This window comes from Panthera uncia (assembly GCF_023721935.1).
Source record: "Panthera uncia isolate 11264 chromosome E2 unlocalized genomic scaffold, Puncia_PCG_1.0 HiC_scaffold_19, whole genome shotgun sequence".
NCBI lineage: Eukaryota > Metazoa > Chordata > Mammalia > Carnivora > Felidae > Panthera > Panthera uncia.
Genome location: NW_026057588.1, coordinates 10,203,473 through 10,216,734, shown reverse-complemented (window position 1 = coordinate 10,216,734; position 13,262 = coordinate 10,203,473). Strand labels below are relative to the sequence as shown.

Below are 13,262 nucleotides of genomic sequence, written 5' to 3'. Positions count from 1 at the left end.
GGCACTTTGCGGCGCAGGCGCAGAGAGCGCCCCGCCAGGCGCTCTGGGAGATGGAGTCCAGGCTCCTCCATTTTGGCCCGGGGCCCTTTGGAAGAAATTGAGCAAATTGCCAAGAGACGTTTGTGAGGGGTGGAGAGTTGGGAAAGAGCACGTTTAGTTATACTAATTAACATAATAATTAACAGTGCCCTCTACTTTCTCAGACATTTTTCCATCGCCACCACCGCCTCCTGATTTTCTTACCACCACCTCCTAATTTACAAATGATAACATTAAGTGTTAGAAGGGAGGAAAGCCCCACGAACTAGGAACTAGTCAACATCCTAGAAGCTCCACGAGGACAGGCACCTTTGTATCTCCTTCAAGCGCCCAGAACAGTGTAAATAAGTCTTGTGTAAATATGTATTGCATACTAACCATGTGCCAGACACCCTGCAGACAACCCAAGTATTTTTTTTTTTAATGTTTATTTATTTTTGAGAGAGAGAGAGAGAGAGAGTGCAAGCGGGGAAGGGGCCGAGACAGAGGGAGATACACAATCGGAAGCAGGCTCCAGGCTCTGAGCTGTCCACACAGAGCCCAACGCAGGCTGGAACTAACTCTCAGACCAGGAGATCTTGACCTGAGCTGAGGTCGGAGGCTTCACCGACTGGGCCACCCAGGCGCCCCCAGACAACCCAAGTAGTATTCCAACTTCGTGAAAGTTAAGGCAAAAAGAAATTAAAACCCTTCTCCATGGCGATACAGCAAGAAAGTGATTTGAACTGAAGTGTGTTGGACGCCAGGGTCTCCAAGTCTCTCCACTTGGTCGTTACATCACTTTCCATTAAGCTTCTTTTCCAGTCCATCCTCACGGGCCATCAGAAAGAGCTTTCTAAAAGACAGTTTGCTCTATCAAGGAGCATACACCTTCGCGAGGGGACCTGCTCCCGAAGGCCAATTCCAACGACCCTCCTCTTTGCATCTTTTCTCAATTTATCGCTCTTTAACGCAGCCACTGCTTCACTAGAGTCTCAAGGGCTGTGAGCTTCCCGACTGCGCCGGGAGGACCGCAGCGAAATTCCCAGCCTCCAGCACGATCCTTGGCACCGAGCAGGCCTTCCTCAGCTATGCGCCAAAAGGAAAAGGTGGAATGAAGGCCGGAAAGGACCCTGGCCAGATCCTTCTCTGCTCCTGAGAGTCGGCGGTTGGGGAGACTCCGCCTCCTCGGGATCCCGGGGTCCTGGACCTCAGGAATCAGCTGAGGGGGCGAGGCCAGACGGGGGCGGGGAGGCGGGCAGCTGCCTGAGCGTTGATTGGTTGGCCCTTTGGCGCGCACCGGCAGGGGCCTTGTCTGGAGGCGCGAGGCGAAGCTCCCGCGGGCGCTGGAAGACCGGGCCCGTCCCCAGGCGCGCTTGCGCACGGCCCCTCGCACCCTGCCGTTTCGCCTCTGCAGTCTCATGCCCCGCACACCTTGGCGGGAACCGGCGGGGGCGTGGCCTGGCCTCAGGAGCTCGCTCTTGCTCCCCTCCACGGGCCTCGCCCGGGAGCCTCGAGCTAAGGGGGTTCGCGGCCACCCCACGCCCGGGTGGGGAGCGCGGTGGCCGAGGCCGGCCTGAGGCTCGCGGGCGCAGCCCGCCTCCCAGGAGGCGCGCCGGACGCTGTCCGATCGGGCTCCTGAGCGTGGAGCTGGCGTGAAACCACAAGGGGGGGCCTCGCGCCATTTTGCACGTCCTGAGGCGGGTGCTGGAGGCCGAGGGGAACTCGCCCTCCAGAAGTGGGGAGCTTGGGGTCCGCTCAGGAGCTGCGCTCTGTGGTCGTGGCCTCCCTCCCGGAGGTGCAGGGGGACAGGAAGGCGGACGTACCCGGGTGCTCGGAGCAAGGCAGGCCAGGGGCCGCAGAGCGGGGGGGTGCTGGGTTTGAGGTTGGGCCGAGGTTTGGGGGTCCAGGCTCAGGTTTGGGATACCGAAGACCCTGAAGAGTGTCGGGGCTGTCGGATAGGGATCCGGGACCTGGGATCTCCGGCTTTGTATCTGGGAGTGACTAGTACTGGAGTCTGAAGGTGTGGGGGCTTTGTGACTGGAAGCTTTCCTGTTGGGATCGGGAGATCCTGGGGAGATTTTGAGTTCCGGGGTATCACTTGGGGGCCCCGGGGCCTGATATGGGAGGTTCGAAGCCTTGCATTGGATTTAGGGATCTAGCATCCCAGTGTGGAGTAGGAGGTGTGAGATTTCGGGGCTGAAGTCACCATTTGGGAGTTTGAGGCTTAAATTTCGGGGCCTGGAGTCCCCACGCTGAGTACGGGGCGTCAGTTTGGGGACTCACCTGTGAGATCTCCATTGTAGGGTTGGGGGGCGTCACAATTTGAAGGTCTGAAAGGATAGTTCTGGGGTCTGGAGGTCTTTGTGTTTGGATCCAACGTCACCGTGGGAGACTCTGGTTTGCTCTGGGGGCTTTTGGGTTTCTTATTTGAGGGTTTGGGTTCTCTGTTAAGGTTTGTGGTCTGTGATCTCAACCGGACTGGGATTGGGGTCGTATTTGGAGATCAGAAGTAGCCAGTTCGGGGGTCTAGAGTATCTCAGTATTACTGTTGAGGGTTTTTAGGTTTGGGAGGGCATCTCTGGGGGTTTTAGATCTTCACTTTGAGAGTTTCAGGTCATGGTTTTTGCATCTTAACCTCACCGTTTAGAGAGCTCAAGCCAGGTTGCAGGCCTGGCCGTGTGACGTGTCACTATTAAGACAGAAGTTCTGAAGTTAAAGTGTGGGAATGTGTGTTTAGTTTTAGGTACAGATCACAACTTGGCCCAAATTTACAGTTTGGGATTCAGGGACTTCGGTTGAGAGTTCAGGGGTTTGACTTTGGTCTCTGGGCCCATATTTGTGGGGGTCGGGGACCCTTGGGCTGTCTGAGTGCTCAAAGGAACAACTTGGGGGAAATGAAGGCTGCCCACCTTGCTAGCCATTCCTCCTGGAATCCCAGAGGTCACTAATAATTCTTTCTTTTTTTCCCTCTTTGCAGATGTGGCATTCCAGTAGACACTTGTGTTCCCCTGAATGGCCCAGAGCCAGTCCCCTGGGTCCCAGTGAGAGGTAAGGGCTCTACCCTGTCTATCTCCCTTACAGCTTCGGCCACTCTCATTGAATAATGACGATAATGTTTACTGAGCGTTTACTGTTTGTCAGACTCTCCCCTAACCCCTTTGTTTGTATGATATTCTTTAATCCTTACGACTGCAGAAGGGAGTATGGGCGAATATTACCGCCATTTTCAAGATGAAAGAACTCTGAGGTGGTTGCCAAAGATCATCTCTGAGACCCTTGCAGGCTTTGACCTTCTGAGTTTCTTAAACGCCCTCCTCCCTTTCTTTTTTTCCTGTATTCATTCATCCGGCAAACACCTATCAAGGGCCAGGAATCTCATAGAGGGGATTTTCACAGCAGATTGAGGGTTGGGTCGGTTTCTCTTTCCCTCCAAAGCCTGGCTAAAGAAAAGAGAGCCACAGCTCATCTTATCCCCATTGTCTCCCCAAATGACTTACTGTCCATCCATCTCTCCATTCATTTATTAACTCTAAAATTCAGCATCTGCTTTGTTCAGGTTCTTGACTTAGGTTCTGTGCTCAGAAGGAGCACTATGAAGAAAATGAAGAATGCCTTTCCTGCTGCCCATTCCTCCTGGAATCCCAGAGGTCACCAACAATGTATTCCCTTTTCCCCCTTTCTAGATGGGGGGAGGGTGTTGGTCATTGTATTAATAAAGACTCTTAGTTGCAATTAACGGGAAACCTGCTGAAACCAGCTTAAGCATAAAAGGGTCATTGGTTCCTCATTGGGTCCTTTAAACTAAAAATTCAGGGGCATCCGGCTTGGCTGGGTCCAGGCAAGGAACCTGCCTCGCTTGCCTCTGCTGTTGCCCTCTGTTGGCTCCCTTCTTAAGCAGGCTGTCTCTTTGTGAGGGCAGGATGGCTTCCAGAAGCTCCAGAACCACATCCTGCCAGCCTGACAACCCCAGCAGGGAGTCTCTTTCCAGGACCCTTGATTCCGATTGGCCAAAGCTGGGTTAGGACCCCAATCCCGAACCAATCACCGTGACTCTTCTTAGCTGGACCTTAGTTCTATGCTGCCGAGTGGAGGGGGAGGTTGGGTTTGACCTTTCTGGGCCACATAGACTGAGAGTGGGGGAGGGGTGGTTCCAAAGGAAATTATTACCAGACAAGGGGGATTAAATGTTCATCAACCAAAACCAACAGGTTTGCCAACCTTCCACCCCCTCCTTCAGCATCCTTTCTCCCTAGAAAATTCTGACAAATGACCGTTCACCTTCTATCTCGAACATTTTGTGAGCACTCTCAGTGTGCCAGGTGTTATGCTCAACACCCTCCAGACAAGATAAAATTTTCTAGCCACCTCCATTTTATAAATTAGTTTAAAACAGCGTCAGATCAAAAATTTTTCCAAAGTCACACAGCAAGTGACAGAGCTGGGATTTCCATCTAGATCTGTCTTATTCAAAAGCTGGAGCTTATAACGAACTATTATGCTGCCTCCGGGCACTGCCCCCTGCTTTGTCCCACTTTGGGGCAGCTCTTACTCTTAAATGTCTGCACATTAGGATCTGGGCCTTAGTTTTCCTATATCTAATATGAGATATTTGGACTGGCTCTTCCAGCTCCCTTAAAATAAAAGAACTAGGGAGGGTTTAGCCTGATTAGCTCAGGGAAGAGGAAACCCAAGAAATAGAGTCATTTGCCATTTCAAAGGCTGAGGCCATCAGAAGACAGAAGGAACATCTATAAATTCAATAATTTTTTGTTGAACACTTACTTAGTGCTGGTCATTATTCTAGGAGCTGGGATATAGTCAGGGCAACACATGACTTTCATAGGCCCTAGGCCATTTGCCTTCTTGAACCCCTTCCTCCATTAAAAATGTATTTAAAATTTTTTTAATGTTTAAGAAGTTTTGTATTAAAACTTTTTTTTAATTTAATGTTTATGTATTTTTGAGAGAGACATGGAGCACGAGTGGAGGAGGGGAAGAGAGAAAGGGAGACACGGAATCCAAAGCAGGCTTCAGGCTCCAAGCTGTCAGCACAGAGCCCAACACAGCGCTCGAACTCACGGACCGTGAGATCATGACCTGAGCCGAAGTCGGACACTCAACCGACTGAGCCACCCAGGCGCCCCTTAAAAATTTTAATGTTTTATTTACTTTTGAGAGAGAGAGGGAAACACAGAATTCAAAGCAGGCTCCAGGCTCTGAGCTGTCAGCACAGAGCCTGACACGGGTCTCAAACTTACAGACTGAGAGATCATGACCTGAGTCAAAGTTGGATGCTTAACCGACTGAGCCACCCAGGCGCCCCCAAAAACATATTTTAAATATAGTTTACAACAACATCAGTATCGATTTTAAAAGAAATTAAAACATTTTTAGGGTGTTTGACTGGCTCACTCAGGGGAGCATGCAACATTTGAACTCAGGGTTTTGAGCTCAAGCCCTATATTGGGTGTAGAAATAACTTAAAAAACAAAATCTCCAAAGAAAAAAGAAAATATTTTCATGAGCCCTTAAAAGCGGCACCAGATTTATGTACTGTACTTACTGTACCTAATGGATAAGTCAGTGTGGGATATAACAATTAATAAAAAAGACCAAAATCCCTGCCCTGTGGTATTTATAATAAAGAAAGATTTCAGGTTCTGATAAATGATATGGGGAGGTGACAGAGAATGTGTTTAGTTCGATCAGTTGGTCAGAAAAGGCCTCTCAGAGGGGGTCATATTTAAGCTAGGTGCTGAACACACCAGCCATACAACAATTAGGGCAAAAGAACATTCCAGGTGGAGGAATAGTAAAAGCCCTAAGGCAGAGAGAAACTTGGCGGTTTAGAGAAACGGAAAAAGGACCCATGTGGCTGCAGCTGGCCGGTTCCTGAAGCCCCAGAGGGCAGAGCTGGAATTAGCGGGTGAAAATTATAGACACTATGAGGAAAGAGTTTGTCTGAAACCCGAACCATCCAGTAAGGAAAGAGGCAGCCATGGGAGGAAGTGCCCGGAGCCCAGAGGCCCCTGGGGGCAGACCCCAGGTTACACCTATTCAGGACTACTGCCCATGAGATGCCAAGATTTTGTGATGCCTAGTCATCCTTTTTCTCCCTGTAAATTTTTTTCCTGGAACTTCTGTGTTTGCACACAGAAGGCTCTCTCGGTGCTTTGCAAAACCCCGAGTAAACACCCAGGGACTACATACAGTTGAAATGAAACTCTTTTTCCCAGACATGGTCAAATAACACCTTGAACTTAAATAGGCCTGGACACTTTTTTCTTCCTTGCTTTCCTTCCTTGCTTCTCGCTGGGGCTTCCAGGGGCTCCTCTAGAACAGAAGGAAAGTGGTATGCAAAAAGTAAATATCAGGGCCCAACAGGACTTTAGAGGTCAGCCTAACCCAGTTTTCCTCCAAGGATAGACCGCTAACACCCTAGCCCCTCAAAGTTGTGGTTTCTACCAGGAAGTAACTTGAGACCAGAGATTTGTTTTTCTTTTATTCCTCCATTCAGTTGACTAATATGCATAGTCTCCTGTATTCATAGCAGTTTTGAGAGGGTACACTAATGATATCATCCCCTGTGTAAGGCCCTTTTATGGCTTCCTGTTGGTCTTCAGATAAGGGCAAAACTCTTCTGTACCATGAGCCTCTGAGACCCTGCCTCATCTGGCCCCTATCTTCTCCAGCCTTGTGTCACCCCACAAGACCCCTTGCTTTCTGTGGGCCAGGACACTGGCAGCTTTACTTCCTTTGAGTTCTCCATGCTTCCTCGTGCCACAGGGCCTTTGCACATGTTCCCTCTATCTGAAATGTTCTTGTTCTCTCTTCACCTATCCATCTCCACTCATCCTTCAGCACAGGTTTTGGCCAGGTTTACTTCCTCAGGGAAAACCTCCGATTAGATCAAAGACACCTGTTACAAGTTCTCCTAACACGAAGCAGGTATCTTTGTCTCCATCAGGGCCAACTTCATGGGTGTGCAATGCATGCAGTTACAGAGCCCTGTGCTTGGCAGAGCCTGATTCTTGGTTTGATGCTCTGCTCTCACCATGTAGAAATTCTTAATTTTTGAAAAAGGGGCCCCACATTTTCATCTGCAAGGCTCTCCACCCCAGTAAGTTTTATAGCTGTTTCTGGTCCCAGTTGGAATTTTATGTTTGTTTGTGTGACAATTTGATTAATGCCTTTATCCCTGAGTGTACTGTGGGCTCTAGAAGGAGCTGTATTTTGTTTTTTATACTTTTTAAATAAAGCTTACTTATTTTGAATGAGAGAGAGAGCAGGGGAGGGGCAGAGAGAGAGAATCCCCAGCAGGCTCCGCACTGTCAACATAGGTCCCGATGTGGGGCTTGAACCCACGAACCATGAGATCATGACCTGAGCTGCAGTCAGATGCTTAACCAACTGAGCCACCCAGGCGTCCCTTTGTTTATATACGTTTATCCCTATCACCTATCACCATTCCTGGCACATAGTAGGTGCCCAATAAGTAATTGCTAAGTGAATGAGTGAGAAAGATTCTTTAGAGCTCCAGAGTTTGGTTAGGGAGATAAGTGTGTGTCCCACACTACTCCCCCATCTCCTCGAGGGCAATGACCATGATTTCTCTCACCTTCCGTGGTGTCCAGCACGGGGCCTGAAAAGGAGGAGGTGTTAGTTTGTGGATGTGTGAGTAGGAACTAAACATCTGGCTGTAATCAAGGGAGTGTTTTGGGTGTGGCCATGCTGCAGGTGACAAAGTGCTGTGGCCATTCAGAGCAAGGGAGGAAGGCAAGGGTGGTCGCCAGGGGCTGCCTGGGGCAGGTGGCAATTGAACTGAGCCCCAAGGAAGGTGAGACAAAGATGGATGGAAACGGGGGGGGGGGGGAGGATCTGGGCATTCAAAAGGAGTCATGGGAGTGGTGGCAATGGTGTGTAATTTGGGAGAGAGGCTCCATTGTCTTTGTGTCTCCATCTGTCAAGATTGGGGTGGAGGTGTGTATACAGGGATATATGATGAATTATGGATTCAGGGATTAGATCCTGGAAGTTCTGCATCCCCCCAGGAGTCAGCTTCTGCCATGCCCTTATTTATTTATCTAGCAAAGATGTGCCGAGTTCCCACGACGTGCCAGACCCTGTTCTAGATGCTAGAGATACAGTGGTTCCCCCCTCCACCAGCTCTCAGCTCAGAGCAGGGCCCAGAGAAGTGCGTGAGCATGGGGCTGAGGGACCTTAGCAGAGGTATCCCACCTGTCCCGTGGAGTTAGAGTCACTTGATGGGGGAGAACCAAAGAAAGTAAGAGATGAGACCAGGATGGTCAGCAGAGCCAGGCCTTGAGGGGCATTATTTTTTTCTTTTAATGTTTATTTATTTTTGAGACAGAGAGAGACAGAGCATGAACGGGGGAGGGGCAGAGAGAGAGGGAGACACAGACTCTGAAACAGGCTCCAGGCTCTGAGCGGTCAGCACAGAGCCCGACGCGGGGCTCGAACTCACGGACCGTGAGATCATGACCTGAGCTGAAGTCGGACGCTCAACCGACCGAGCCACCCAGGCGCCCCAGCCTTGAGGGGCATTATAAAAGCTGTGTTCAGAGTTTAAACTTGACCTTTAATAATAGGATGGCGTTGAGAGATTTGAAACACTTATTAGTCAAGTAACATATCAGGCTCTGTGCTGGGCGGCTTCACACACACTGATTTATTCAGTCCTATTGATGATCCTCTGAGCCTGAATGGATCTCCTCATTCCCACTGCACAGATGAGAAAACCGTGGGCAGATCTGGTTTTCAGAAAGATCACCCTGACTCTAGGAGACAGTATGGGCTGGAGGAGGCCAGACAGGAGGCCAGGAGAGCTAAGGGAATGTCAACATGTGGACCAGGCCAGGGGCTGGGGGTGGAGAAAAGGGATTGCAAGGGGAACGGGTGAGATTTGATGACCGAGGGGATGAGGATTCTGTCTGGGGTGTCAGGGGCAGGGAGCTTCTCTGAGAAGGGGAACCCTGAGACCAGTGGTTTGGGGGTCAGGGGCCAATTTCCATTTTGGCTGTCCTAACCCAAACCGGCTCTTGGCCCAAAACAGGAGGCAAAGGAAAAACCACACCAGCAAACTGCAGGAGCTGGCACTGCTGCTACCCATGGCCCTGAAGAAGGGTACCAAGAAGCTCACCAAGGTATGGGGACCGAGGGAGAGGAGGCGGACGTGGGAGGCAGATCTGAAAATATCAGTAACCAGCTTAGCCTCCCTCATGCTGGGACCCCTCGACAGGCCCTTTCAGGGATGGCGCCCTCGATGGGGCATTTCTGTGATCCCATGACCAGAAGACGGGTGGTGGTGGTGGCGGGGGGGGGGGGGGGGGAGGAGGTCTGTTTTTGCAAAGGAGGCAGGGGAACCTGGGAGGGGAAAATCGGCAAGGAGCCTGGTAAAGGTCATCACTTTGGGACTCAAACAGCCATGGGTTTGAGCCCTTCAGCCCCCAAACGATAGGACTCTGGGCCAGGCGCTCAGCTTGTCAGCCTCTCCAGCATCATGCTTCTCAGCTGTAAAACAAGAAACAATAACATCTACTACCCAGCAATACTGTGAGGCCAAAATGACATAATAGCCATGACCAAATGTCGGTTCCCTCTCTGTGAGTCCCTTGTTTTGTGTCCTGTGGGCATCTCCTCCGCGAGGTAGAGATAGATAAGGCTTCTCTGGGCGTCGGCAGTGGCTCCTCAATAAAAGTATGCAGTGCTGAGCTGACACCTTGCTCCCGCCACTGGGAGCAACTTAATAAGGGACTCAAAGATCTGGAAGGCCTGGTGTGATGCTTTCTCGCTCTCGTTCCTCTCATTCCATCCTGTCATTCGTTCAGTCATCAGCTGGTTATGGAAAGACGGTTGGGTGTCAGAAGCTGTTCTCGTCTCAACAAGGGGAGGCAAAGAAACTTGGGACCCATCCTCTGGGAACTCACAGAGTTCCCAGCATGAGTTCCCCATTGGCGGAACTCACCCCTCTGAAGCACAGAGGGGTCAAGGACACAGCTGGTTAATAGCAGAGAGAGAGAGTCAGGTTTGTGGCATTCCAAAGGCTCACCTCCTCAACGGTTCTGTCATTCAGTGCTCCATAGGTGTTTGTGAATGAAAGAACGAGTAGATGAGTGAGTGCCTGAATTCCCTGAGTTGAGAATATTACAGGACCATCTATCTTCCCTTCAGAAGGTCTCCGGGATTTGAACCTCTGCTGGTAGTCCCCATACTAACCTTCCTGAAGTATTGATCACTGAGCCTTTGGTCTTGGAGTCTGAATTGATGCCCAATTGCCTTCTGCATAAAAACAATACCAGTATGGGGCGCCTGGGTGGCTCAGTCGGTCGAGCATCCAACTTCGGCTTAGGTCATGATCTCACGGTTTGTGAGTTCGAGCCCGTCAGACTCTGTGCTGACAGCTCAGAGCCTGGAGCCTGCCTTGGATTCTGTGTGTCTCTCGCTCTCTGCCCCTCCCCCCCCTCAGAAATAAACACTAAAAAATGATACCAGTAATAAAAAAACATTACATATTACTTTATAGTTCATAAACATTTTAGCTTAGTGAGTGCCAATCGCGTGTCAAGCCTGGTGTTGGAGATACCGTACCTGATCTTGAGAAACCCACAGTTCGGTTCTCAAAGTTAGAAAAGGTCCTCACTTAATCCTTTGAGAACCTGATGAAAGTGTTCTCACCCAAAGTGTATCAGGCTCTGTGCTGGGCAGTTTCACACACACTAGTTTATTCAGTCCTAACGATGATCCTCGGAGCCTATGTGAATATCCTCATTCCCACTGCACAGATGAGAAAACTGAGGCACAAAGAGGTAACGTGGCCTGCTCCCAATACCCAGCCAGGAAGTGGCACATGGGGCCCAGGTCCTTCCAAAGTAATACATAGTCTCCTGCCTGTGTCACACATATTCCTTAGTTAGATTACAGCTTCCTTCCGTGGATCAGGTCAGATCATTTCAGCGACCATCGGTGTTATATCTTCTGGAATGGTTTCACACATTTCCCTTTGTGGGATCGTGTTTCCTGATCTCAGGTTTGGAAGATTACTGCTAATGGTTTTGTTGTTATTCTAGGGATCCAGTTCAATCCAAGAAATACTTGCTGGCATTTTTCCCTCTCCTCTTCCCCAGGCTAACCCCTGTCATTCTTCAGGTCTCCGTTTAAATGCTTTTTCAGACACTCAAGTCCACTTTCAGAATCTCTTGTTACACTCTTATTCGGAATGCTTATCACACGGTTGGTAATTTTGCATCATTTCTGAGTTTATTGAGGCCCACTGCCCTCCCTAGATTATAAATTCCAGGAAGGTAAACAGAAGTGTGTTGGTTCACCCCTGCATACCTGGCCCTCAGTGGGTAGTGGTCTGTTTGAGCTTCGTGTCTCCAATACCAACTGAGTCAGTACTTGGTGGCTGGCTGGCTGGCTGATGCCTGCTGGGCAGAAGGCATCATGCTCAGTGCTACGGGGGAGGTCAATCTTCAGCGAACACTGGCTAAGCTACCTCTTTATTCTGTGAGTAAGGGATACAGGAATCGCTTAGCTACAATCTCTACCCTCAACTAGTTCAAGGTCAATGAGAGAAAATAACGCATAAACAGGTAATTATAAAACAGGCCCAGGGTATTACAAGAATGCCGAGGAGGGACATCTGACCCAGCCTGGGTGAGAGGGGTCAGGGAGGTGGAAAGTTTCTGGAAGGGGAGACCACTGTGCTAAGTAAGGCTCAAAGGTGGAGAAGCCAGAGCAGGGGTCTGTGGGGAGGGGGGAGGGGGGCTTTGCAGGTAGAGAATACAGCATACGCGAAGGGTCAGGGGTGGAAAGCCAGATGGTGTGTGTTGAAAAACTGGGCCAGGAGGCAGGCGGACCCGAGTTCAGATCCCAGCACTGCCACTTCCTCTCTTTCACCTTAGCGTTAGCACTCTGAGCCTCAGTTTCCTTAGCTGTAACAGAAGTCTCCCTGAGCGGCAGCAAGGACTAAACAGCAGAATAGGAGCACCTCTGCCAGTGGAGGAATTGTTGGGGTGGGGAACGCGGTCCCAGAGCCTTTCTGTCTCTGGTCCCCAGTAGCCTCACACTGTCGTGGGACCCCACTCTGGTGCTCAGCCTTGTCTTTCTTTTGAGGGCAGAAGGAGATTCTCCTGCACGTCCTGCACTACATTCAGTACCTCCAGAAAAACATCGATGTGGCCAAGGCCTTGCTCAAATTCCACACCGCCAATGGGGAAGGTGGACTTGGGGGTAAGTAAGTTCAGTCCCCATCTCCCAATGCCTGCCACAGACCAAGAGCTGTGCTGCCGTCGGGGGCACCGAGTGAGTGACTTAGATGAGTCCAGGCCCTCCGGCCTCTCAGAGCCTGGCCGAGGGGACAGAGACAGAGAGATGCGTGTGATGCTGTGAACTTAGGGGCATCTGGGAAGACTGTGGCGGGGAGGGGCCTTGCGACTGGGCCTTGGAGGATAGGGGCAGGGGGACCCCACCAGGCAGAAGCAGCAATGGGCGTGTATGAGGAGACACCTGTGGAAGGTCTGGGACAGGCCAGCAGCGGGCACGCTTGGAGGGACCGCGTAACATCAAGATGACGCGCGAGGTTCTTGAACCGGATCCTGACACGGACACAGGTCTCGGGACCTCAGCCTCTCAATGCCTCAGTTTCCACGGCTGCAAAATACTAGCACAGTTGAGCCTGGACTAACGTGGGTTTGAACCGCATGGACTCACCTCTACACAGGCACTTCGGGAGAAATATCGTACGGAACCGTAAATGGTATTTTTCTCTTCCTTACGGTTTTTTAACATTTTCTTTTCTCTAGTTCACTTTGTGGTAAGAGTTCAGTAGATAACACATATAATATGCAAAATATATGTGAGTCAACTGTTTATGTTATTGGTCAGGCTTCTGGTCGGCAATAGGCTATTAGTAGTGAAGTTCTAGCGCAGGGGGATGGGCGCCCCTAACCCTGCTTGTTCAGGGGCCACCTGTACTTCCTTCCTGTGTTCGTCATGAGGCTTAAATGAGTTAATACACATAGAAAGTGTCACACGGTGCCTGGAACAAGCCGCTTGTTCCCCGTGTGCCGGGTGCCATCCTTGTTTCCGGCATAAAAAATCCACAGGCCACAGTGAGAGGAGGTGAGGTGAGGGTCCAAGACCCTGAAGGGCTTTGAGCCAGGGAAAGCCAGGATCAGATTTTTTTTTTTTTTTTTTTTTTTTTTTTTTTTTTTTTTTTT

The 13,262-nt window shown here is 50.3% G+C and overlaps 1 protein-coding gene across 1 annotated transcript in view; it reads left to right on the top strand.

Annotated features, from left to right (window-relative positions):
- The first annotated feature begins 2,918 nt into the window (after nucleotides 1-2,918).
- Nucleotides 2,919-13,262, top strand: part of MEIOSIN (meiosis initiator) — a 19,279-nt gene continuing 8,935 nt past the window's right edge. Inside the window, exons 1-3 of the mRNA XM_049621177.1 lie at nucleotides 2,919-3,069; nucleotides 9,095-9,185; nucleotides 12,162-12,273. Coding sequence (XP_049477134.1) covers nucleotides 2,999-3,069; nucleotides 9,095-9,185; nucleotides 12,162-12,273 — 274 coding nt within the window. The 5' untranslated portion in view covers nucleotides 2,919-2,998. The remainder of the gene's footprint in view (nucleotides 3,070-9,094; nucleotides 9,186-12,161; nucleotides 12,274-13,262) is intronic.